Source organism: Somniosus microcephalus, chromosome 8 (assembly GCF_052327205.1).
Source record: "Somniosus microcephalus isolate GS21.2 chromosome 8, FLI_Smic_1.0, whole genome shotgun sequence".
In the NCBI taxonomy this organism is placed as follows: Eukaryota; Metazoa; Chordata; class Chondrichthyes; order Squaliformes; family Somniosidae; genus Somniosus; species Somniosus microcephalus.
Genome location: NC_140994.1, coordinates 215,741,819 through 215,769,706, shown reverse-complemented (window position 1 = coordinate 215,769,706; position 27,888 = coordinate 215,741,819). Strand labels below are relative to the sequence as shown.

The 27,888-nt window shown below is 44.5% G+C and overlaps 1 protein-coding gene across 8 annotated transcripts in view; it reads left to right on the top strand.

Annotated features, from left to right (window-relative positions):
• LOC147114097 (rap guanine nucleotide exchange factor 6-like) overlaps nucleotides 1-27,888 on the top strand; it is a 412,326-nt gene that overhangs the window by 289,988 nt on the left and 94,450 nt on the right. For all 8 annotated transcript variants that reach the window (XM_085995704.1, XM_085995706.1, XM_085995702.1 and 5 more), the window contains exon 8: nucleotides 19,070-19,250. In XM_085995704.1, coding sequence (XP_085851830.1) covers nucleotides 19,070-19,250 — 181 coding nt within the window. The remainder of the gene's footprint in view (nucleotides 1-19,069; nucleotides 19,251-27,888) is intronic.

The window sequence follows — 27,888 nt, the reverse complement described above, 5'->3', positions numbered from 1 at the left end:
TTTTGCGAAAGGCCCTCTTACAGTCCTCGCTCCACTTCCATGGTACTCCCTTCTGCAAAAGAGCGTTCAGCGGGTGCAGCACCGTGGATAAATTTGGCAGAAACTTATGGTAATAGTTAATCAACCCTAGGAACGACCTCAACTGGGATACATTATCCGGAGCGGGAGCCTTCACAACAGCTTCGATCTTGTCAGGAGACTTATGAAGCCCCTCCTGGTCAATGACATGACCACAGTACGAGATCCGCTTCTGAAAGAACTCTCATTTCTGGCGATTAACTCGAAGTCCATATTCTTTCAATCTGGTGAGCACCAGTTCCAAATTTGCAAGGTGTTCCTCGTCATCATCTCCTGTAATCAGAATATCGTCCAGGTAACATTGTGTGCCTGGAATTCCCTGTAATACCTGCTCCGTGGCCCTCTGCCAAATTGCTGGAGCCGATGCCACTCCAAAAACCAGTCTATTATGCGTGTTGATCGTGAGATACTGGCGTGACTCTTCCTCAACTTCCATCTGTAAGTACGCCTGCGCCAGGTCTATCTTGGTGAAGTGTTTCCCGCCAGACAACGAAGCAAAGATATCCTCAATCCGCGGAAGCGGATACTGCACCATGTGAAGCACCGGATTAACAGTGATCTTGAAATCTCCACAAATGCGAACCTTCCCCGGTTCCCCCGGCTTGTTGCTCGATGAACGCTTCATGACGGGGACAATGGGCGTGGCCCACTCACTCCAGTCTACCTTAGACAGTACTCCTGAACGTTCTAGCCCTTCCAGCTCAGCTTCCACAGCAGGTCGTATCGCATAAGGTACCGGTCTGGCTTTGAAAAATTTTGGGTTTGCATGTTCTTCAACCTTGATGTTTGCCGTAATTCCTCTCAGTGTTCCCAGTCCCTGTTGGAACACCTCTTTAGCATCGTCCAATATTCTGGACAATCGTTTAGGTTTGACATCTTTTTTACCGGAATCTACCGTTAGTGCTTTTAAGGAATGCCAGTCCATATTTATTTTCCTAATCCACTCCCGTCCCAGTAGTGGTGGACCTCCCTCAGGTAGCACGTATAAGTCCATTCCTCAGCTTTCTTTGCCCTTGTGGACCACCTTTACCTCTATCTTCCCGATGGGGTATACTCTTTGCCCCGTGTATGTTTTCAATACAATCTCCGTATCCCGTAGGGGAATATGTGGGAATAACCTTTTGTAATCTTGCTTATTCATGACCGTCAATGCCGATCCAGTGTCCAATTCCATCTTCACTTGGACTCCTGCTATCTGAAGTGTGACCCAGATTGTTTGGAGGTCTGCTTCATTACCAACATTGTGTACTCTTAGACTACCCAGTTCATTACTGCTGGAGTCTGAATCTGACTTCTGTTCGTTCGAACTGTTCTCTGTCACCTTGTGTACCTTTCTGTACTTTTCCTGCGGTGACTTTTTGTTGCTGGTCTTCTTTCCTGACCGGCATACTTTAGCTATGTGACCAAGCCTGCCACATTTTCTGCATTCCTGATTTTTGAACCAGCACTGGTTCTGATCGTGCGTTGTCTTTCCACAACGATAACATTTTACTGTACCCAAGACCATTTGATTGGTGCTGAGTTCCGGTGACCGTAGCTGCATTTCCGCAGTGCCTCTCGCTGCGGCTTCGTGCGATGCTGCAATAGTGACAGCTTTATCAAGCGTAAGGTCATTCTCCTCAAGCAGTCGCTTTTGTGTTCCTTCTTTTAACAATCCACACACAAATTTATCTCTCAGCGCATCTGCTAGTCCTGTTCCAAACTGACAGTACTTTGATAGCTTACGCAGTTCAATTAAAAATTCAGCGTTGCTTTCGTCTTTCAGCTGCGTTCTTCTGTAAAATTTAAATCGTTCCGCTATCATCAGCGGCGTGGGGTTTAAATGATTTTTCAGGACAGTAACAATATTCGCGAAAGTCTGATCCGCCGGTTTATCTGGTGACAGAAGGTGCTTCAATAGCCCGTATGTCTTCGCACCCATTGAGCTTAATAAGGTTAGTGCTTTCTCATCATCTGGTACCTTATTTGCTTTACAATAAACTTCCATGCGTTCTACATATGTGGTCCAATCTTCGATATCGCTATCAAAGGTATTAATGTTCCCATGTTTAGGCATCCTTGCAAGTTTTTAAATTTTTCTTTTTCTCAAAATGGCGGCTTCCCGCGCTTGTCTTCTTCCCCCGCCTACTAAAATGGCGGCTTCCCGCGCTTGGCGGTCTTTCCCGCGCTCGTCTTCTTCCCCCGCCGACTACAATGGCGGATTCCCGCATTTGCCTCCTTCCCCCGCTGGCTGCAATGGCGATTGCCGTGCTGCTGCCGTTCTCGCCTCCCCAGCGGTTCTCAATTCCCCGACGCTGCTTTTACTCCCCCGCGGTTCCCGTGGGCATTCACGCTTCCCCTGCTGTTGCGCCTCTCAGCCCCGCATGCAGCCCGGTCCTTTACACCGGCTGCGTTTGAGTTCTCTGCGGCTCTCGTGCCTTAAGCTGCCCCAGTCGCTGCGCCTCTCGGCCTCGATTGCAGCCCGACCCTTTTCACCGGCCGTGGTCGAGTTCTCCGCCCTTTTTCCTCCGTTTTTCCTCCCCCACTCCACAGTCAACGCGACCGACTTTCTGCTCGTGTCGCTGATCGGCTTACCCACCACCGTGGTAGAAGGGATGATCACTGCCTGTCGCTGATGGAGGGCTTCGTGGTCAGAATTTTTCTTTTTAACCCGGGTTCTCGATGCCTCCCGTGCGATGGTGCTCAGCAGGATGATGAGGGCGGATGCCTCTTCTCGACGCCCGTTCTGAGGACGAAGCTGCCTTGGATGTAAAACTGCCGCAGGGTAAGATCGGACTCGTCGCCACTGTTAAGTCTGTGTGTCCCAGTTATGCTTATTATAAATCACTGGACACAGACCACAAGAATAACTTTCACAGGTCTTTACTATTCGGAGGTCAGGGCTGAACTGCCCAGCAAATCCCTACACAACACTTATATACCGGTGTGGTCACCACCGGTATTACAGTATACAGCAGCCAAGAGAAAGTAGTACATCTCTTAAGGTAGTTCTCTTAAGGTGGAACAGGTTACATACACCACAGGTTTCACTTCCACTGCTCATTTATCTGCTGGTCTACCGGATCCGCTGGTGCGCACTGCTAACACCTGAAGCCACTGCACTGTACCCCTGAATCGACCTCTGCTGGCTCATGGTTGACTCTAATCTCCTCATCGGCCCTCTGTTTTCACTGGGCAACATCCAGCAGTGCACCTTTTGATATTCTGCTTCTCGAACATCTCCTGGATTCACTCCCTCTCCACAACTGTCTCCAAACTTGGATATTGGTTCGTCGATTCTCCAAACTGGCTACACCGTCTACTAGTCAACTTCATCCCACCAATGAATTTCAGGCTTTAACTTTGGACTCCTCCCTGTCCTCTGTTTATGACTAGAACTTATTTCTTCTAATCTTAGCTTTTCCTATGCAACGTAAACTTCCTCTGTGCCTACTTATGTGTAGCTCCAGACCAGAGCCCATAAGAAATGGGAGCAGGAGTAGGCCATTTGGCCCCTCGAGCCTGCTCCGCCATTCAATAAGAGCATGGTTGATCTGATCTTAGCCTCAATTCCACTTCCCTGTCCGCTCCCCATAACCCTTGACTCCCTTATTGTTCAAAAATCTGTCTATCTCCACCTTAAATGTATTCAATGATCCAGCCTCCACAGCTCTCTGGGGAAGAGAATTCCAAAGATTCACGACCCTCTGAGAGAAGAAATTCCTCCTCATCTCCGTTTTAAATGGGTGACCCTTTATTCTGAAACTATGCCCCCTAGTTTTAGATTCCCCCACGGGGGGAAACATCCTCTCTGCATCTACCTTGTCAAGCCCCCTCAGAATCTTGTATGTTTCAATAAGATCACCTCTCATTCATCTAAACTCCAATGAGTATAGGCCCAGCCTGCTCAACATTTCTTCATAAGACAACCCCTTCATCCCAGGAATCAACCTAGTGAACCTTCTCTGAACTGCCTCCAATGCAAGTATATCCCTCCTTAAATAAGAAGACCAAAACTGTGCACAGTACTCCAGATGTAGTCTCACCACTACCCTGTACAGTTGTAGCAGGACTTCCCTACTTTTACACTCCATCCTCCTTTGCAATAAAGGCCAACATTCCATTTGCCTTCCTAATTACTTGCTGTACCTGCATGCTAACATTTTGTGTTTCATGTACAAGGACCCAATAGTCTTTTCTCCCCTGTTGGTCCCTTCTTGCCTATCTCCTTCCCTTTCTGTAACTCCTACCACTTTTAATTTCCTGATCATAAATACTTTGCCCCTACCCCCCGCCCCCCCCCCCCCCCCCAATCTTTACCCCCAACACATCACTACTCCTCTGCCTTCCTACTCCTGTCACCGTTCCAGGCTTGAATCCCACCTGGATTAAAACCCACAGCTACCCTCTGTGCCCCTCTCGGCATTCTCTAAAGGGCTAAATGGAACACCCGTGGCTTCAGTAACCTTAACTGTCCCATCCTCTCGCCAACCTTCCTACCCAGCGTGCCTGCTGGGGGCTAATCATGCAGACCTCCTTCCTGTTCCGCTCACCCCACACACAACTATCCCCATGGACTCTGCCAGTGGATGAACAATGATGCCCCTCAGTCAGTCAGGGGAAGATAGAGGAACAGATATGTAGGCAAATCTCAGAAGTGTAGAAATAATAGGGTAATAATAGTAGGGGATTTCAACTTCCCCAATATTAACTGGGATAGTCAGAGTGTGAAAGGCTTAGAGGGTATGGAATTCTTAAAGTGCATCCAGGAGAGCTTTTTGAGCCAGCATGTAGAAAGTCCTACAAGAGAGGGGGCGGTACTGGACCGAATTGTAGAGCGTGTAGCCGGGCAAGTGGTAGGAGTGTTAGTAGGAGAGCATTTTGGTGACCGTGACCATCATTTCGGTGAGATTTAAGGTAGTCATGGAAAAGGACAAAGATGGACTGGAAATAAAGGTTCTAAATTGGGGGAAGGCCGATTTTAATATGATAAGACAGGATCTGGCCAAAGTGGACTGAGCAGTGGGAGTCTTTCAGAAAGGAAATAGAGAGAGTACAACGGCAACATGTTCCCGTAAAGGTCAAGGGTAGGATCAACAAGCCCAGGGAACCCTGGATGTCAAGGGATATACGAGAATGGATTAGGAAGGCTTTTGGCAGATACAAAGGACTAAAAACAGTGGAAGCCCTAGAGGAGTATAGAACGTGCAGGGCGGTACTCATAAAAGAAATTAGGAGAGCGAAGAGGGGGCATGAAAAAACACTGGCGGGCAAAATAAAGGAAAATCCCAAGGTGTTTTTAAGTATATTAAGGGCAAGAGGATAACCAGGGAAAGAGTAGGGCCCATTAGGGACCAAAGTAGCAATCTGTGTGTAGAGCCAAAAGATGTAGGTGAGGTTTTAAATGAATATTTTGCATCTGTGTTCACTATGGAGAAGGACGATGTAGGCATAGAAATCAGGCAGGGGGATTGTGATATACTTGAACAAATTAGTATTGAGAGGGAGGAGGTACTAGCGGTTTTAACGGGCTTAAAAGTGGATAAATCCCCAGGCCCAGATGAGATGTATCCCAGGCTGCTGTGTGAGGCAAGGGAGGAGATTGCAGGGGCTCTGACACACATTTTCAGAACCTCTCTGGCCACAGGGGAGGTGCCAGAGGACTGGAGAACAGCTAATGTAGTACCATTATTCAAGAAGGGTAGTGGGGAATTACAGGCCAGTGAGCCTAACATTAGTGGTAGGGAAATTATTGGAAAAAATTCTGAGGGACAGAATTAGTCTCCACTTGGAGAGGCAAGGATTAATCAAGGATAGTCAGCATGGCTTTGTCAGGGGGAGATCATGTCTGACCAATTTGATTGAATTTTTTGAGGGGGTGACTAGGTGTGTGGATGAGGGTAGTGCAGTTGATGTGGTCTACATGGACTTCAGTATGGGAGACTGGTCAAGAAGGTAAGAGCCCATGGGATCCAGGGCAACTTGGCACATTGGATCCAAAATTGGCTTAGTGGCAGGAGGCAGAGAGTGATGGTTGAAGGTTGTTTTTGTGACTGGAAGCCTGTGTCCAGTGGTGTACTGCAGGGATCGGTGCTGGGTCCTTTGCTGTTTGTAGTGTACATTAATGGTTTAGATATGAACGTAGGAGGTATGATCAGTAAGTTCGCAGATGACACGAAAATTGGTGGGGTGGTAAATAGCGAGGAGGGAAGCCTCAGGCTACAGGACGATATAGATGGGTTGGTTAGATGGGCAGAAGAGTGGCAAATGGAATTTAACCCTGAAAAGTGTGAGCTGATGCATTTTGGGAGGACTAACAAGGCAAGGGAATACACAATGAATGGTAGGACCCTAGGAAGGACACAGGATCAGAGGGACCTTGGTATACATGTACATAGATCCGTGAAGGCAGCAGGACAGGTAGATAAGGTAGTTAAAAAGGCATATGGGATACTTGCCTTCATTAGCCGAGGCATAGAATATAAGAGCAGGGAGGTTATGATGGAGCTGTACAAAACGCTAGTTAGGTCACAGCTGGAATACTGTGTGCAGTTCTGGTCGCCACACTATAGGAAGGATGTGATTGCATTGGAGAGGGTGCAGAGGAGATTCACCAGGATGTTACCTGGGCTGGAGCGCTTCAGCTATGAAGAGAGACTGGCCAGGTTGGCGTCGTTTTCCTCAGAGCAAAGAAGGCTGAGGGGGGACCTGATTGAGGTGTACAAAATTATGAAGGGCATAGATAGGGTAGATAGAAAGGAACTTTTCCCTTTAGTAGAGGGGTCAATAACCAGGGGGCATAGTTTCAAGGTAAGGGGCAGGAGGTTTAGAGGGGATTTGAGGAAAAACTTTTTCACCCAGAGGGTGGTCGGAATCTGGAACTCACTGCCTGAAAGGGTGGTAGAGGCAGGAACCCTCACAACATTCAAGAAGCATTTGGATGAGCACTTGGAACGCCATAGCATACAAGGCTACGGACCAAGTGCTGGAAAATGGGATTAGAATAGACGGGGCTTGATGGCCGGTGCGGACACGCTGGACCGAAGGGCCTCTTTCTGTGCTGTATAACTCTATGATTCTATGATTCTCTATGAAAATGTCTACTCGCGGCCCCTGTCATTCACGACCCTATTGTGGACAATGCATTGTTATCGTGGTTTTGACTGAAACTTGTCTCATGGAATGCAAAACTTTGCTCCTTACTGCAACTTCCCTGCCTGGCTGTATTTTGCAGCACTGCTTCGCCCAAACCCCAGGTGTGGCTTATTAACAAATCACACCTTGGTCTTTCCCACTACTACTCCAGCACCTTCTGCTTTTGAGTACCTCACCTTATTCCACCCCACTCAAAATCCTTGTTTTCAATTGCTTCTCAACCCCATCCTGAGGTTCTCCCAGCGATATCAACCCTCAGCCTCTGCACTGAGTGACTCTTCATCCTTGGTAATATCAATCTCCTGCATCTCAACTCAACCTTGAATCCTGAAAGATAATCCCCCTCAACCCAATGAGTTGTTCTCGTACTGTAGCATTGCATAATACAGTTGGGGCATGAGCTCATGGCTTTGTGTTGACATCTGCATTGGATGACTGTGTTAAACATCTGGTTCTGGTACGTGACCTTGATTTGGTTAAAACAAAATTGAATAAGATCCTGTTTTGTAATGATGAGTCAATGAAAAGATGAATCAAAAGTTCAGAAAGAAATTGCAGTGGGTCAAAGCTAGTAACTGTTTTGGCATGTTAACGTTTACACTGCATTTTTTTGTAGTAGATTTTCTTCTTCTTGAGGTGGGGAAATTTTCCCACTACTTTAGCACCTAATGTCTGTCAGTTTGCCATAGGCAAAATGTTCCAGCTCAGTTACAATACAGGTTTGATGCAACATAAAGCTCCTACTGTGCCTAACATCATGCATTAACTCCCAACTACAGAAGAGCATCCACTGTAACATTTTATTTTCACAGAGCAGCTAGATTTATGGCCTCTCTGAATGAGATTGCCAATTGTTGACAATACTTTGGACAGTTTTGTGCTGTAGGCTGCCTAAGTGCATTTTACACAGGATAGCCAGTGTTGAAAGGAGACTTCTATTCCATCAGTCTCTGTCTGCATCCAAACTCAAGCCCAGATATGAAATGACTGTAGAGTAAATTTTCCACTTCTGTGATCCTGATGCCTGCTGGAAATATCGCACCCACAGTCTGTAATTTTTCATCCATTAAAATTACTGAACGGAAAAATATCACCCGAAATATCACCTGTGCCAGAAGTGTTTCCCATTATGTTCTAACCCGTTGCACCATCTTAACCCCGTGTAGAAGAGATAATGTAAAGATCTGTTTAAAGCACAAGGTCTAGATGCAAATTATCTGTGTTTATAATTGGCACTGGCCAATATAATGAAAAAATCTCATTATTTCAGGGGAAGTCCATTTTAAAATTGGGCTAGCTAATTTACAGGAAACTTTTTTGTATCCGGCACCGACGGGACCGGCGTGTTGCCAGTTTATCAAAAATTTCGGATGACTGAGCGGGTTATCTACCCAGGCTATTTTTAACAAAGAAAAATTTAAAAATCAAGAAATGTGCAGTATACAGTAATTGGGTACTCACCTACAGAATGTTGTTAAATGGATGGTGAAAGATGCTTGATTAAGTACAGTACTGCCAGTTGATGGTAATCCATAACTCTTTAATTACTTAACAGTAAAACAAAACTTATAAATGACTGTACAGTATAACGTACGGTGGTTGACTACACTTATTCCAAGCCAACTGGTTCATCAGGAATATCCATGCCAGCTGGGTCATCAGGATCATGCACTTCAACAGATTCTTCAGGCACTTCCACTGCTTCAACTCTTTTGGAAGCTTTCTTAAACATGTCCCGGATGTCTGCTTGCTTAGTGGACTCTTGCCTTCTTTGTAGAAAGGTGGAATGCAGAATATGGAGGTGCATAACTTCTTGGGCAGAATAGCAAGAATGGCTTTCAGCAAATTTAAGTAATGAAACAAAATCTTCTGCAGCTTTAGCCCAAGAAACCTTGTTCACTTCATAAATCTCATTCTCTTCAGTTTCCATCACACTTTCCTTTGGATTCAAAACATTCTCCATTATTTCATCATCACTTAGCATATGCACAACAGCAACTTCTCTATCTGCATCAACCCACTGCTCAATATCACGTTCACTGAGGTGACGTAGAGGGTTTGCTGGGCCTACATTTTTCACCATGCCAGCCATTTCCATTACTGTAGTCCTCCTCGGACGAAGATTGAACCCATGAAATTCCTCCTCTGAAGAAGAACCTTCAGCTAACATTATAGAAGGCCACAATTTGCACCAGGCTTGTCTCAAAGTGTGACCTTTCACCAAGTTCCAGGAACATGCAACATTAAAGATGGGCATCTTTAAGATTGTATTCCTTCTGCAATGCGTGAATACCTGTATTGTCATCTTGGCTTATCAGTTTACGTAGGAAGTCTTTCTTGTAACGACACTTGAGATTTTGGATAACGCCCTGGTCCATGGGTTGTATGAGAGAAGTTACATTTGGTGGCAAATAAATGGTGAAAATATTTCCAGAAACCAACTCTGATTCATGCGGATGGGCTCTACAATTACCAAGCAATAAAATGCATTTGCTATCTTCAGGTTTCCCTATTCTACGGAAATGTTCCCTCACAGATGGAACAAAAATATGATGGAACCAATTTGAAAAGATTTCCTTCTCCATCCAAGCATTTCTTTGAGCTTTGTACTCAACAGGTAAGTGCCTCACATTCTTAAATGCACGGGGATTTTTATACTTCCCAATGACGAGAAGTTTAACCCGGTCTGATCCAGCAGCGTTCGCACATGTTAGCACGGTTACACGATCTTTATTTTTCTTGTAACCTGAAGCATTAGCCTCACTAGCCCCAGCAAGTGTTGATTCTGGCAAAAACCTCCAAAATAAGCCAGTTTCATCGGCATTGTATAGCTGTGCTGGCGACAAATCATGTTGCTTCACAATCCGATTGAAATAATCGCAGTATTCTTCTGCGGCGTCGTGATCAGCTGATCTCTTATCCCCGGAAATATTGAGTCGTCGTATCCCGTGCCGTACCTTGAAGCACGTTAGTCATCTATCAGAGAAAGCACACTTGTCAGTGAGCTCCATCTCTGCGTAGAAATCCTTCGCTTTTTCAATTAGCATGGGTCCGGAAATCGGAACACCCTCTGAACACTCAAGAGAAAACCACTCATAAAGCACGGTATCCAGCTCTTCAAGCTTAGGCTTATGAAGCGTACGCCATTTATCTACACTCTTAGATGTCTCAGAGCTTGAATAAAACTTGAGCAGCTTATCCTTCTGTGATTTGATGTTGTAGATTGTTGACGAACCGATTTTGAATTCATTCATAATGTTGATACGCTTCTCTCCCCTTTTCTAGTCGTTGGCATATATCGATTTTCTGTTTTAAAGTTAACACCACTCTCTTCCTTTTGGTTGGACCAACTTTTGGGATTTCCATAATGCAATCCAATGAGTACCAGCAGTGTGGGAGACACACAGTACTGTACCCCCGAAAAATGGCGGATCAGAAGAGACTATCGGCAGCGTGGGAGAGTCAGACTCCTGATGCAGGGTTTTTGAGGTGTTCCGACTTCTGATAGCGCCAAGAGGCCGAGTAGTAGCAGTTTGGAGAACTACCCCCACTGACTAACTCGGCCACCGCTGGAGACTCGGACTTGGCAACATTGCCGGTTATTGAGGTGTTGCTTTCAGAGCGAGAATTTTGCCAGTTAATAGAGGATTCCGGATATTTAGGTGCCGTTTAAACGAAAGTTTCCTGTACTTGATAAGGATCTGCTTTGTGCAGCTAACCAATTGTTTGAAGTTCTCCCTGGACAGCACAATTGCTGACGTGCACCATGTGATGAGCAACTGACGCATAGGGATTTATTGCAGTTATTTCTTGGTCGAGCTGATCTCAGCTGCGTGGCAGTGGAGGGCTGCAGTTGGCTTTGGCTTCCCCAGGCTATGGAAAGGGAATATCAGTCAGATTTCTGCTTCTGACTCTGTTGGAAAGTACTTGCGAGTGAGGACAGGTTTGGGCTTGGATGTGATACCCACTGTTGTCAGCTAGATTGTTGAGCACCTCAGGCTTGCACGTGAAGAATGGCTATTTGGTGAAGTATCAGACAGTCACTGGTACCCACAAAACTACACCCACTGCCTTCAGAAGAAAAGGAAAAAAAATGAGAGTGTCTCACCATTAAGGTAGCATTTAAAATTCCCCAAAAGTGTTTAACATCCTCATTTCTTTTTGTGAGGAGATGTTTGGTGGGTGCAGATGGCATCACAGTGGCACTGGCTAAGAGATTTCTCAACCTACCAGTCAGCGATAACTGAGTGATTGAAAATGTGTTTAGCAATCCGGGAATAAGGGCCATGAACAAATTTCCAAAAGAATAGAAGTAATCTTTCACACTGTCTGCAACAGGGCGCTAGATTTGCTAGAGAGACATGGGGTGAAGGTCAGGTGTGAAATTTGGAAGGACTTTGGATTTCATGCGAGATGCCACCTTATCCCCTCCCCCACCCACATCTGTTTCTGTTTGGAGCATGTATGCAATGATTGCTCCTTTATTCTGTACTCATTTCTTTCCTTTTTGTTCTTTCCACCACCTCTTTTCAAACTGATGTATATTTTTGGGGGGCCGAGAATGGGAGGTGTGCCATTTCTTGTCTCCTTGTTCAATTTGTTAAAATTCACACAATTTTACATCAGATAGAAAAAGACACTGGAATTGAATTCTTTCATCCCTCCTGCTGAGCATGGGTTTTCGAAAAGGATGCTTGATTCAGGTTCCTTCAGTAAACCTGATGATTATTGTGCTGATTGGTTCACTCCAAATGGACGAACAAGGCTGTTAGTTTTCTAACATCCTGTTGTATGAAAGATTAAATGGCCATGCAACTTAGCGTGGGAGAACTCCTACGTCACAAACAGTTAATGAAACTGGAGTGTCGGCCACAACTAGAGACTTCAGTAATGTAGATTATTATACAAACAAATACTGAGGACAGTGCTCTTCCTAAAAATACTAACATAGATAAACTAATGGCAGAGGTCACCTCGCTACAAATATATTCAGGTACGGGGCACTCCACTTGTTTTCCTTGTTCTATCTGTTTGTATCACTGATAATATGATTGTGAAGGATTTTTTCTTTTTCTTGCCATTTCTTGTTGACTTTTGAATATTACTGTTTAACCAATGATACTGGATTTCATCTTTGGATTGTACTTGATTTTGACAGTCTTTGAGGGAGCTGAATTAATTTTGGTTGACACCATCATTAACTCAAAAGAGCTTCAGTTATCATATTAATTCAGTTCCCCTGTATGACTGGTGCTAGCAACAACTTCAATGTCATCAGTGTTCACTGTTTTTAAAAAAATCAACTGAAATGACAGAAAAAATCAAAGCAATGTCAAAATCTGTATTGCTTCTGATGTTTCTATGGATGCTGAACATCAGTGAACCCAGGGCGTTCTAGGTTCACTCTGCTTGGGTTAAAACTGCTCAAAGGTGTTTTTCCAATGATTTTCCCAGGGAAAAATATCTAAAGGATGTCAAAGATGCTAATTCCACTAGTTGGTTGATTTTTAAGTGGAGTCCTGATGGTGAGACTTGTGCTTAAAATGAAATCCTGCTTTCATTTTTATCCAACCAATTTATTTGCTTTTTTAAAATAATAAATCCAAAAGATCATTGTATCTTTGACAAGTGTTACACATTTAATTGCCAAGCAAACTCCAGTGTTGGTGTTAAAGTTAAGCATTGCTCTTCATGAAGATTCTAATTATGGATAGCTTGGATTGGCTTCCTGTTGCTTTGGATGGTAGTGAGGAGATCGAGTTCCTCTCATCCCAGCTGTATGCCTCTCCTAAAGGTTAAGCAGGAAAAGCACATCCTCTTCCCCTGCTGAGAAAGGGATAAATGGAAACCAACTGTCATAGGGGGAAGCACTGCACAGATTGGATGAAAGATTTTAAATAATAAATAAAAACACATGGAGAGTATTTATGCAGCACAGTAGAAATAGTTTCCTAGTCAGTGGGGGAATAAAGTTTACAATAGACATTGATATTTCTAGGAGGGTCAATACAACTCACATTGCCAGCCTGTATATCCTGAATGCAGTGCCATTTCTGTGCTTAAGGCAGTCAGTAATTGTCCTCGAGTGCAGTGCAATTTCCTGTAATTGTAAAGGGTTATCCAGCTCTTTCTTATAGTTGTGTAAATGATAAAGACTGGATCTGAAGCTGCTTTCAGTATTGATCCAAAATGCTTAATTATTAATGTAGTCATCCTCTTGTATAACAGATACATGATTAGAGGGGGTTGCTTTGCTTGCGTCTGCATAACATGTAGCTGGCATTTAGTGCTCATTTTTCATTTGCTACCCCAATTGAAACTATAAATATAAAATAATTTATTGCAGCTTCTAGATGTCCACATGTGGGACTTCACTTTTGGTCAGCCTCGAAACCAAGCTACTGAGAAATTTATGCAGTTAGAGTTCCTGTTTGCCCAATATGGAATGCACAATCTTCACATCTACCTGTCCAGAGAGTTCAGGCACAGCTTGGTAGACCCAAGGCTTAGGGACCCCCCAGTTATGTTCAGCATCAACAACTTGCATTTATATAGCACTTTTAACATAGAAAAACATCCCAAGAGGCTACACAGAAACATAACCAGACACAAATCAACAACTTGCATTTATATAGCGCCTTTAACTAGTAAAATGTCCCAAGGCACTACACAGTAGCATTATCAAACAAAATTTGACATCAAGCCACATGAGATATTAGGATAGGTGACCAAAAGCTTAGTCAAAAGGTAGGTTTTAAGGAACATCTTGAAGGAGGAGAGAGGTAAAGATGCAGAGAGGTTTAGGGAGGACATTTTTAGAGCTTGGAGCGTGGGAAGCTGAAGGCATAGCTGGCATTGGTGAAACACTGAAAATCGGGGTGCGCAAGAGGACAGATTTGCAGAGATCTTGGAGGTCTATAAGGCTGGAGCAGGTTACAGAGATTGGGAGTAAGAGGCCTTGAGGGATTTGAAAACCGGATGAGAATTTTATAGTTGAGGTGTTGCTGGACTGGGAGCCAATGTAGGCCAGGGATAATGGGTGAAAGAGACTTGGTGCAAGTTAGGATACGGGCAGCAGAGATTTGGACAGTGTCGAAGAATATATTGGGAGGAATGGCTCAAAGCTTGGTCAAAAAGGTAGCTTTTAAGGAGGAGACAGTTTTAGGAAGGGAATCAGAGTTTAGGGCCTATACAACTGAAAGCACAGTCGCCAATAGTGGGACACGGGGGATTTTGGGATGCACAAGAGGCCAGAATTGGAGAAATGCAAAGTTATCGGTGGTTGTAGGAAGTTACCGAGATGGAGAGCCCATGGAGGGACTTGAACTTTAAATGAAAAAGTTAAACTTGAAGTGTTGGGGGACTGGGGGGTTAGTGTAGGTCAGTGAGCACAAGGTGATAAGTGAGCAGGACTTGGTGTGGGATAGGATGCGACAGCAGAGTTTTGGATAAGCTGAATGGAGGGTGAAGGAAGAGAGGCCGGCCAGCAGAGTGTTGGAATAGTCACGTCTGGAGGTGCCAAAGGCATAGATGAGGGTTTAGGCAGCAGATGGAGTGAGGCAGGGTAATGATGGGCAATATTACAGCAGAGGAAGTAGGCGGTCTTCGTGGTGGACGGAATATGGGGTTGTAAACTGAGACAGGGTTCAAATAGAACGGCGAGGTTGCAAACCATGTGGTTCAGCCTGAGACAGCAGCCAGGGAGGAGCATGGAATCAGTGGCAAGAGTACGGAGTTTGTGGCAAGAGCCAAAGACAACAGCTTCAGTGTTCAACTGGAGGAAATTGTGGCTCATCCAAGACTGAATGTCAGATAAGCAGTCTGGCAACACAGGCAGTGGAAGGTTTGAGAGAGGTGGTGGTGAAATAGAGCTGGGTGTCGTCAGCGTATATGTGCAACCTGACCCCATGTTGTTGGATAATTGAGATGAGGAAGAGGATGTGGCTCAGGACTGATCCTTGGGGGATTCCAGAGGTAATGGTGAGGGAGATGGAAGGGGTTGGATAGATAAGAGTGGAACAGTGAGGACAGTCTCACTGAGCTGGGCAATGGAAGTGAGATGTTGAAGGAAGATGGTGTGGTCAACCGTGTTTAAAGCTGCAGGGAGATCAAGAAGGACGAGAAGAAATAGTGCAACAATGTTGCAATCACAGAGGGCATTATATGTCACTTTGATTAGGAAGCAGGCGGAGGACAGTGACAAACTTTTGAGGGCAGCCGAATTTGAGGAGGACACTCCATAATCCCTCACGGTTGAGTGTCGAAGGCCTTTGTGAGATCAAAGACAGATTTGCAGACATCTTGGAGGTCTATAAGGCTGGAGCAGGTTACAGAGATTGGGAGTAAGAGGCCATGAGGGATTTGAAAACAAGGGTGAGAATTTTATAGTTGAGGTGTTGCTGGACTGGGAGCCAGTGTCGGCCAGGGATGATGGGTGAAAGAGACTTGGTGCAAGTTAGGATACGGGCAGCAGAGATTTGGACAGTGTCAAAGAATATATTAGGAGGAATGACTCAAAGCTTGGTCAAAAAGGTAGCTTTTAAGGAGGAGACCTTTGTGATCCTGACCAACGGTTCCACCACAGACCCAATTCACGTACAAACTGGGGTCAAGCAAGGCTGTGTCATCGCACCAACGCTCTTCTCGATCTTCCTTGCTGCAATGCTCCATCTCACCCTTAGTAAGCTCCCCGCTGGAGTGGAGCTAATTTGCAGAACAAACGGGAAACTGTTCAACCTCCATTACCTCCAGTCTAGATCCAAGGTCATCCCATCCTCTGTTGTCGAATTACAGTATGCAGACGATGCTTGCGTCTGCGCTCACTCGGCGGTCGAACTCCAAACCATCGTCAACACCTTCACCGACGCGTACGAGAGCGTGGGCCTTACATTAAACATCCGTAAGACGAAGGTCCTCTACCAACCTGCCCCCGCCACACAGTGCTGCCCCCCCCCCCGATTATCAAAATCCACGACAAGGCCTTGGACAACATGGACCACTTTCCATACCTCGGGAGCCTACTGTCAACAAGGGCAGACGTCAATGACAAAGTCCAACACTGCCTTCAGTGTGCCAGTGCAGCCTTCGATCGCCTGAGGAAGAGAGTGTTTGAAGACCAGGACCTCAAATCCGGCACCAAGCTCATGGTCTACAGGGCAGCAGTGATACCCACCCTGCTGTATGCCTCAAAGACATGGACCATGTACAGCAGGCACCTCAAAGCACTGGAGAGGTACCACCAACGCTGCCTCCGCAAGATCCTGCAAATCCATTGGCAGGATAGGCGCACCAACGTCGGTGTTCTTGCTCAGGCCAACATCCCCAGCATCGAAGCTTTGACCACGCTCAATCAGCTCCGATGGACGGGTCACATTGTCCGCATGCCTGATACGAGACTCCCAAAACAAGCGCTTACTCGGAGCTCGGGCACGGCAAGAGATCCCCAGGTGGGCAGAAGAAACGCTTCAAGGACACCCTCAAAGCCTCCTTGAAAAAGTGTAACATCCCCACAGATACCTGGGAATCCCTGGCCCAAGACCGCATAAAGTGGAGGAGAAGCATCCAGGAAGGCGCCGAACACCTTGAGTCTCTTCGCTGGGAGCAAGCGGAAGCCAAGCGCAAGGAGCGCACGTCAGCCCAAGCACCCCACCCACCCGCCCCTTCAACCACCGTCTGCCCCACCTGTGACAGAGACTGTAGGTCCCGCATTGGACTCATCAGTCACCTGCGAACTCATTTTTTAATGTGGAAGTAAGTCATCCTCGGTTCCGAGGGACTGCCTAAGAAGAGAAGATGATTAGGACCATTTCATTCCTGTGATAGTTTGCAAGGACAAGAGGGATCGAGGGTGGGTTTTTGAAGAGGGTTGATGACGACGGTTTTAAAAGGGAGAGAGGGAGTAACTGAGGAGAAGGAACCATTTACCGTGTCGGCTAGCATGAGGGCCAGGAAGGGAAGTTGGGTGGTCAGCAGTTTAGTGCGAATAGGGTTAAGTGAGCAGGTGGTGGGTCTCATGAAAAAGATGAGCTCGGAAAGGGCACGGAGGGACATGGAAGAGAAACTTGAAAACAACACAAGTTCAGGACTCGGGCAGGAGGGAGCCATGAGGGAGGTTTGGCTTGGTGGACAAGTGGGGGTTGGGGGAGGGGGCGGTGGCAGTGTGCTGCAGCAGAAACAGCTGAATGGTTGGTCTCAATCTTAGTGACAAAGAAGTCCATAAGCTCCTTGCACTTGTTGGAAGTGCAGGTGGAAGGGGCAGGGGTTTAAGAAGGTTGTTAGTGGAGAAAAGGAGCTGGGTGTTACCTTTGCTTTCCAGGATGATCCGAGAATAGTAAGCGGTTTTGGTGAAGGAGAACGGGCCAGATTGTGTTCAATGTGGTCCAGCCAGATCTGGCAATAAATGGTTAAACCAGTTGTGCGCCAGAGGTGCTCAAGTCTGCGACCCTTGGACTTGAGGGAGTAATGATGGGGCCATACCAAAATAAGAGAAAGTAAGGACTGTACTGTGGACAAGAACATCAAAAGTGGAGATGAGCGAACGGTTGAACAAATTAATAGCTGCAGAAGTATTGAGGAAAATAGGTCAAAGGCTTGGCAGTTTGCAGCTTTAAAGTGCAATTATAAGTGACTTAGGCGGATTTTTTTTCTGGGGTGGACACGGAAGGAAGTGGAGATGGAAGTGGGTAGGAAGATATGGGTGGTGAGGGATACAAGTAAGTGGCTGGAGATGGCCTTGTCTGATCAAGACAATGGGAGTATCGAGACCATGTGAGATGGCAAGTTTGGTGGGTAGGCCGTGAATATGGGTAAGAGAGTTTATATGGCGGGAAAACTTAAAGAAGGACAGGAGGGAAATTAAATCAAAGGAAAGAGACAAGGTGAGTTGAGGCTGGTATTTAAAACTAGGCCTTGCAATCTATGACCTGGTGCAGGATGCTGATGTATTGTGCCATCATTTTTTTTCAATGATTATGTTTAATAATTTAGTGTTTGACTTTGTCCACGACAACCTTCCAGCCAACCAGAAACAAATTAGTTTTTACCAGCTATAGGTTAATCTGAAAATAAATCTGATGATCCATTAGCTTGATTTGATGGTTTCACATTCCTTTATATAATCATTAAAATTTAACAATGCTGTTGTATTAATGATGCCAGATCAAGTTATTGAAAGAGCAGAGGGCAGAATCAGCATTTGAGGGAATAATTTCTACAAAGAAAGTGGTAAATTGGGATCAAAGAGTCAATAATTGCACCAGTTGAAACTGGGAGCTGAGGAGTTCTCTAGAAACTTTGATAACCTCATCCCACAATTCAAGCTTATCCTGCTAACCTGTTGACGCAGTCATTTCAATAATTAGAAACCATTCATTTATTTAGTGCACTGATTATCAAACTGGAACAGGGAAGAAACTGGTTTAGGAAATGTGATTATGAATATATACTCTTTACCAGTCCAAATCGAACTACTAAAATACATATATTTTCATTTTTGAGTAAATATAACAATGATGTTCACTAAGTTGAAAATGAGAATTCAAAAATCCAGCCATACTGTTTAAAACTTCTGACACTTGTGCAATCCCGTTTTAATTTCAGTGTACATTAATAGGTATTTGATTTTATTATGTTTTCAGAGGATATGAATATCTGATATACTCTTCCCTTCTGAGTGCAAAATTCATTTTAAAACATTATCATAGTAACACTAGTATTTTGTTTCGCATGAGCAAAGAAATGGATAAAGAAGAAAACCTACAGTGAATTGCTCATGAAACTTTTCACAGAGAAATACTGTATTTTTATAGCACCTTAATATGGACACACCTGATTAACATAGAAGTATTTCTTTCTACAGGCTACAGAGAGTGAAATGGGGGATGTGGATCTTACTGGTCTTCCGGAAACAGCAGTAGACTCTGAAGAAGAGGAAGACGATGAAGAGGACATTGACCGAGCATCTGATCCATTGATGGGCAGGGATGTTGTTAGGGAGTGTCTGGAGAAGGATCCAGCAGACCGAACTGATGATGACATTGGTACGATTTAGGGAAATTTATATTTATCTCTACTATCTTCCATTTCCAACCACCCTCATTTCCATCCCCGTTTTCATGCACTATTGCCTGGCTAATACCCTATTTACATTAGGGTTGTGCTGAATTTAAGTTCATAACAGTCTAAACTTGCCACAGAAATCCTAAAATAGAGTGGTTGAATCATGCTGAATCTGCCTATGTTATTTCAAGTGAGCCCACCCAAGTAGTTGGCTTCGTAGCAATTTAGCTTTCATGATTTTCTGGTTCCAGTTTATTCACATATTGCAACAGAAATAAATTGCTAGTGCGTTAACAAATATGGGGACTTTTGATTACAGACAGATGAAATTTGATGATCTTGGGAACCCTCTGCGTTTTCCTTGAGTCCAAACACTCCAGGCTGACCTTTCTATGTTGGCATCTTGCACTGTTCCAGCCCCGATGCAAGCAATAGGAACAAGTGTCTTAGCTTTTATTCTGGGCACTCTTCAGCCTGATCTGAATATTGACTTTAGTAACTTGAGACTTCAGCTATATGCTCCATTTTCTTTACAGTAAAAGGTGTTGGTAATGTAGGTGGATAGGTCAGTGTCTAGAGAGATGGGAGGCAGGTCAATATTTCAGGTGTTGATCCATTGTCAGAACACAATGCTGGTAGGGGGATGTAGGCATCTGTGCCCTTAATGCTGACTTTTTTTTCTCTTTTTGGGACTAGTAGACCCCCTGGGTCGATTTTGGCTTTTGGGTGACGGCTGGCATAGCGCACTGGCCAAACGTGATGCACCTCACCGCACTTGGGCCTCAGGAATGTTGGTCCACTGGGACGCCGGCAGAGGCCCGCAGATAGTTGCTCAGAGGTGGTGGGAGAAGGTGATACCGAGGCCGGGCCAGCAACGGCACAAAGTATTTTTGTGGAACGAGGAAGAGTGCTCCTTACAGTTCCACTAAAAGAATTAATATTTTTCTGGCTGTTTCCTGATCGGAATGCCAGTACACATTGGGTGGAGTGTTTGCGTCGCAAGCTTCAAACATGTGTCCCTAACAATTGCAATTGGGGGTCCTAATTACGTCATTAGGACCTCGATTTACATCAGAAAGCAGCCTACTGGTTTTTGCAGGCAGGTACTTCAGCCAACCAGCAGTAGGCCTCTGTGAAAATTACAGCAAGCTGATCGTCTGGGCTATCAGGGCGGTAAGGCTACCGACCCCGTTTTTAGGCCCTTATCACCCCGTTAATGCTAATTTTCCCAAGTGAAAATTAGCCCCACTGTGTCTTGTTAGCATTCATTTCAGATCTCCTGCATTCATTTCAGACCTCCTGCATTATCAGCTTTTTCTCCAATTTTTTTCTCCTTCGGCTTTCCTATTTTCTCATCTTTTTGTGTTCTCTTCCATGTCTTTTCAACGTCTTAGATATTTGCATGTTCTTTTAACGTCTTTCGATTGTTTCACTGGTTGTTTATATCATCTAACGATCTTCTATTAAGCAGTTTGTAGATCATTCAACCTCCTAGCTCCATCTCTTTGTTGCAGTATTTGATGTTTTCCTCTCTTTTTTCAAACCTTAGTAAAGCCTTACTTTAGGTTATCAGTTCTGATACAGGGTATACACCAGAAACATTAACCCGTCTTTAAAAGTTAATGAATGTTGACTGAATAATGAAAGTTAATGATGTGTATTTCCAACTTGTTTCTGTCTTTATTACAGATTTCCAGCATTAACGGATTTTTAAATATCTTACTCCTTTTAAAACCTATTTATGTACTTATAAAGATTTTACTTGTAGTATTCTACCTTTTTAGTTTCCCAATACCTCTTAATTTCAAACATTTACAAGCCTCAGATTTGGCTCAGTGGTAGCACTCTTGCCTCTGAGTCAGAAGGTCTTTGGTTCAAGCTCCACCAGAGAACTAAGCACATAATCTAGGCTGGCGGTTCAGTGTAGTACTGAGAGAGTGCTGCACTGTCAAAGTACATCTTTCGAATGAGAGTCTCCTGCTCTTCTTCAAATAGTGCCGTGGGACCTTTTATATCCTCCTGAGAGTAACAACTGAGGCCTTGTCTGCCCTCTCAGTTGGATGTAAGAGGTCCCACGGCACTATTTGAAGAAGAGCAGGAGCGTTCTCTCAGTATCCCGACCAACCTTTATCCCTCAACCAACACCACCAAAACAAACTATTTGCTCACTTAACTGATTGCTCTTTGTGAGCTTTGTGGTGCTTTGAGCAAATTGGCTGCTGTGTTTACTTACCTTACAACAGCGACTACACTTCAAAGTACTTAATTTACTGAGCAGTGCTTTGGGACTTCCTGAGGTCATGAAAGGTGCTATATTAAATTCAAGTTTTTCCATCTATCTGTAGAAAGAGAGAAATTGTGTCTACTGCCCACTCACAAAACATTTTAAGACTCAGTCGAAAAGTTAAAAATAGAGATTTTTTCCCCAGGATGCCACATTCAGCAATCCTAATCCAAAGGCTTCACTAAGTCCAATACTGCATTTGCCCTTGTACCCACAAGTGACTTTTCATGAGCTCAGTTTCAGATCCTGCTGAGGTGAGGTTCTCAGAATTTGTTTGCTTAGCTGTCTGTTTCATATCTTAAGAATCCAGCTGTACTGTCACTTAAAATGGACAGTACTATGTCAGCTTCACTCTCCTTACATAGAAACATAGAAGATAGGAGCAGGAGTAGGCCATTCGGCTCCTCGAGCCTGCTCCGCCATTCAATGCGATCATGGCTGATCATCCAAATTCAGCACCCTGTCCCTGCTTTCTCCCCATATCCCTTCAGCCACTTAGCCTTAAGAAATATATCTAACTCCTTCTTGAATATATTTAATGAATTGGCCTCAACTGTCTTCTGTGGTAGAGAATTCCACAGGTTCACCACTCTCTGGGTGAAGAAATTCCTCCTCATCTCAGTCCTAAATGGCTTACCCCTTATCCTTAGACTGTGACCCCTGGTTCTGAACTCCCCCGCCATCGGGAACAGCCTTCCTGCATCTAGTCTGTCTAGTCCTGTTAGAATTTTATAAGTTTCAATGAGATCCCCTCTCATTCTTCTAAACTCTAGTGAATATAAGCCTAATCGACCCAATCGCCCTTCATACGTCATTCCTGCCATCCCAGGTATCAGTCTGGTGAATCTTCGCTGCACTCCCTCCATGGCAAGAACATCCTTCCTCAGATAAGGCGACCAAAACTGCACACAATACTCAAGGTGTGGTCTCACCAAGGCCCTGTGCAACTGCAGCAAGACATCCTTGCTCCTGTACTCAAATCCTCTCGCTATGAAGGCCTTCTTAACCGCCTGCTGCACCTGCATACTTGCCTTCAGCGACTGGTGCACAAGGACACCCAGGTCTCGTTGCACTTCCCCTTCTCCCAATCTATTGCTGTTCAGATAATAATCTGCCTTCCTGTTTTTGCCACCAAAGTGGATAACCTTGCATTTATTCACATTATACTGCATCTGCCCAATCGCCCAACCTGTCCAAATCGTACTGGAGTTTCTCTGCAGCCTCCTCACAGCACACACGCCCACCCAGCTTTGTGTCGTCTGCAAACTTGGAGATATTACATCTAGTTCCCTTGTCTAGATCATTAATATATATTGTGAATAACTGGGGTCCTAGCACCGATCCCTGCGGTACCCCACTAGTCACTGCCTTCCACTCGGAAAATGACCTGTTTATTCCAACTCTTTGCTTCCTGTCTGCCAACCAGTTTTCTATCCAAGTCAGTACCATACCCCAATCCCATGTGCTTTAACTTTGCACGCTACTCTCTTATGCGAGACCTTATCAAAAGCCTTCTGAAAGTCCAAATACACCACATCCACTGGTTCTCCCTTATCTATTCTACCAGTTACATCCTCAAAAAATTCCAGTAGATTAGTCAAGCATGATTTACCTTTTGTACATCCATGTTGACTTTGTCCGATCCTGTCACTGTTTTCCAAGTGCTCTGCTATTACATTACATCTTTTATAATGGACTCTAGCATTTTCTCCACTACCGATGTCAGGCTTACCAGTCTATAATTCCCTGTTTTTTCTCTACCACCTTTTTTAAATAGTGGGGTTACATTAGCTACCCTCCAATCCATGGGAACTGTTCCAGAGTCTATAGAATTTTGGAAGATGACCGGCAATGCATCTACTATTTCTCGGGCCACTTCCTTAAGTACCCTAGGATGTAGATTATCGGGTCCTGGGGATTTATCAGCCTTCAATCCCGTCAATTTCCCTTGCACCATTTCCTTACAAATACTGATTTCATTCAGTTCCTCCCTCTCATTAGACCCTATGTTCCCTGACATCTCTGGGAGTTTATTTGTGTCCTCCTTTGTGAAGACAGAACCAAAGTATGTATTTAATTGGTCTGCCATGTCTTTGTTCCCCATTATAAATTCCCCTGATTCTGACTGCAAGGGACCTACGCTTGACTTTACCAATCTTTTTCTCTTCACATATCTATAGAAGCTTTTACAGTCAGTTTTTATGTTCCCTGCAAGCTTACTCTCATATTCTATTTCCCCCCTCTTAATTAATCCCTTTGTCCTCCTTTGTTGAATCCTAAACTGCTCCCAATCCTCAGGTTTACTGCTTTTTCTGGCCAATTTATATGTCCTCTCCTTGGATCTTATGCTATCCCTAATTTCCCTTGTTAGCCACGGTTGAGTCACCTTTTTTGTTTTATTTTTATGCCAAACAGGGATGAACAAATTCTGTAGTTCATCCATGCGATCTTTAAATGTTTGCCATTGCCTATCCACCATCAACCCTTTGAGTAACATTCCCCAATCAATCCTACCCAACTCGCTCCTCATACCATCGTAGTTTCCTTTATTTAAATTCAGGACCCTAGTCTCGGAGTCAAATACTTCACTCTCCATCTTAATGAAGAATTCTATCATATTATGATCACTCCGCCCCAAGGGGCCTCGCACAACAAGATTGCTAATTAATCCTTTCTCATTACATAATACCCAGTCTAAGATGGCCTGATCTCTAGTTGGTTCCTCAACATATTGGTCCAGGAAACCATCCCGTATACACTCTAGGAATTCCTCTTCCACAGTATTGTTACTAATTTGGTTAGACCAATCTATATGTAGATTAAAGTCACCCATGATAACTGCTGTGCCCTTATTGCACGCATCTCTAATTTCCCGTTTAATGCCATCCCCAACCTCAGCATTACTGTTTGGGGGTCTGTATACAACTCCCACTAACGTTTTCTGCCTCTTGGTATTTCTCAGCTCTACCCATACAGATTCCACATCATCAGAGCTAATATCCTTCCTTACTATTGTGTTATTCTCCTCTTTAACCAGCAATGCTACCCCGCCGACTTTAGCTTTTTGCTGTCCTTCCTGAATATTGAATACCCCTGGATGTTGAATTCCCAGCCTTGGTCACCCTGGAGCCATGTCTCAGTAATCCCAATTATATCATATCCGTTTACATCTATTTGCGCAGCTAATTTATCCACCTTATTACGAATGCTCCTTGCATTAAGACACAAAGCCTTCAGGCTTGTTTTTTTAACACTCTTGGACCTTTTAGAATTATCGTTTACTGCGGCCATGTTTGATTTACACCCTTGATTTCTCTGACTTCCACTTTTGCTTTTCTCCTTCCTGTCTTTTGCTTCTATCCTTGCTTCCCTTTCCTCTGTCTCCCTGCACAGGTTCCCAACCTCCTGCCATTTAGTTTAAACCCTCCCCAACAGCACTAGCAAACACTCCCCCTAGGACATCGGTCCCGGTCCTGCCCAGGTGCAAACCTTCCAGTTTGTACTGGTCCCACCTCCCCCAGAACCAGTTCCAATGTCCCAGGAATTTGAATCCCTCCCCCTTGCCCCATTCTTCTAGCCACGTATTCATCTGAAATAGCCTTCTATTTCTACTCTGACTAGCATGTGGCACTGGTAGCAATCCTGAGATTACTTCCTTTTGAGGTTCTATTTTTTAATTTACCTCCTAACTCCCTATATTCAGCTTTTAGGACCTCATCCCGTTTTTTTACCTATATTGTTGGTACCTATATGCACCACGACAACTGGCTGTTCACCCTCCCCCTCCATAATGCCCTGCAGCCGCTCCGAGACATCCTTGACCCTTGCACCAGGGAGGCAACACACCATCCTGGAGTCTCGTTTGCGCCCTTACAATAGAATCCCCTATCACTATAGCTCTCCCAGTCTTTTTCCTCCCGTCCCGTGCAGCAGAACCACCCATGGTGCCAGGAAGTTGGTTGCTGCTGCCTTCCCCCGATAAGCCATCCTCCCCAACAATATCCAAAGCGGTATATCTGTTTGAGAGGGGGATGGCCACAGACGACTCCTGCACTACCTGCCTGCGCCTACTATTCTGCCTGGCGGTCACCCATTCCCTTCCTGCCTGTGCAGCCTTTACCTGCGGTGTGACCAACTGATTAAACGTGATATCCTTTCCCTGCTCTCCCCGTCCCCTCCCTTCCCTAACCCCCCAATCCTCTCCCCTTTTAGGATTATTTGTACGTGTGTGCAACTGCAACTGGATAACGGACATTCTCCCGCAACGCCTGGAACATGTGATTTGATTATAATTGCCATCATGATTTATAAGCTGGCTAGAGTATTGACATCAGCTTAAACACAAACCTGTGACCAGAGATGGTCCTATTTGAGCACTGTAACGACGACAGTGTTACCTAGAAACCCTTTGTTTTGAAATTTAGCTTAACAAATTCTACAAAAAGCTTTTTTTATCCAAAACTACTGAACGATTTATTAAAAAAAAAAAAAATCCTGTGCAAACTCACAATTTTTGAAAGCAAGTTAATGCTTTTGAAGCACCACAGTTTCTCAATTACCAGGAGTTAATGCTGTGTCAGAATCAGGATGTGTGCTGTTAATTATTTTTAACGAATAATGCACACAGAAAACAGGAAAATTAGTTCTCAAATTCTCATTGAGAGAAACAGCCATAATTTTAGAAAGCAATCCAGAAGCGCTCTATGGTTCAGTTGGTAGGTACACTGTCCAGTGTGGTCCTGTGCCATACAAATCAGGAAGGTCCCAGGTTTGATCCCTGCTTTGTGCCACGTTTGTTGATCTCAGCTGAGTTAGTGGTCGAGGGTGATGTAAATAACCTCCGCACCCCCCGTCTCAGAAGTGCAAAAATCCTGCTCCTTATTGCTATGCAGAATCCCTGCTACAAAGTGCATGTTGACAAAGGAAATGATTGTGCTTGGCTGTGTTAATGGATGGGTCAATTAGTCGTTGCTGCTTACCATCTGGATTCACACACAACGAATGGCCGCATTAGTGTGAACGTAAGAACATAAGAATTAGGAGCAGGAGTAGGCCATACGGCCCCTCGAGCCTGCTCTGCCATTCAATAAGATCATGGCTGATCTTCAACCTCCACTCCACTTTCCTGCCTGATCCCCCATATCCCTTGATTCCCCTAGAGTCCAAAAAACTATTTTTATACTGACAGCTGTGTGAACATGTGGAAGCATATCCCAGCAAGTGTTAAAACTTTTAGACGAGGAAAGGTGAAAATTGCAAGGAAGAGATGAAAGATTTTCTGTTGCAAGCTTTGGGTTCAGTCCTCTTACTAGAATATTTATTAAATCTTAAAGAAATTAGATTACTTTTCATTCTTCCAAACAAGTAATTTGTCAATAGTTGGGCCTTAACCTGAAATGGAGACTGGAAAAAGTTCCTGCTGAAAGCATAGCTTATACTGGACTTAATGTTTCAAATTGTATATGCTGCATAACCTTTATTAAAGCCTTACACTGAGATGTATAGCCGTTAGTAATGTGTTCTCTTCTGAACAAGGAGGTACAATAGTTGGAGGACTGGCTTAAATTGTGACAAGAGCTGCAGGCAGTTTCCATTTCCAGCACCTGTTCAGTACAGCTGGGCTGCACAGAAATAAACACATTTTAACCTTAACGTTAAATGCTTATGACTTTTCAATCCAGACTGATTCTTTCATTGTAATTGCTTTTACATTTGACGTTTTAAGCTGGTGTGGATGCTGCTGCTTCCTTTGAGGATTACAGTAATATTTTTCTGCCACATTGTGAAAGTGTCGGTGTCTATCATTTTCAATTTTGAGATCAATTTTTGTGCATATCAAGAAGGATATCAGTACTTTTACCTTTGGTACTCAGTGTTAGCATCAAACGCTCCAAGATACATGGAATCATTAGGGTTGAGAGTGAGCCATGCTCATATCATTTAAGCCCCTTATGGCTAATACAGAGTGATGCGCCATCAATAACTCCAGAAGACTAAGAGTTAAACTTATAACAAGTAGGCTTTTATTAACAAAAGAATACGAGCATGCCTCTGCTGGTAGACCGATCCTTAAAGCCAGGGGGACTGGAGGTCAATCACCTTTATACCTGGGCTTAGGGGTGGAGCCAGGGGCGGAGCCAGCTGAGGCATGCCCAGACATGTTCTGTACAGGCAGATTAGTGGTTTACCACATTCACCCCTTGTTTAAAATGAGTCCGGCGGGGTGAAGTGTCTCAGAAGTTCGTATAGGCAAGTCTCTCCGGGGGTCTTGTCTGCCGTAGTGATCGTCGTGGTGCCGGCTGCGGCGGTTCTTTTCCCGCGGCCGTTTCCCGCGT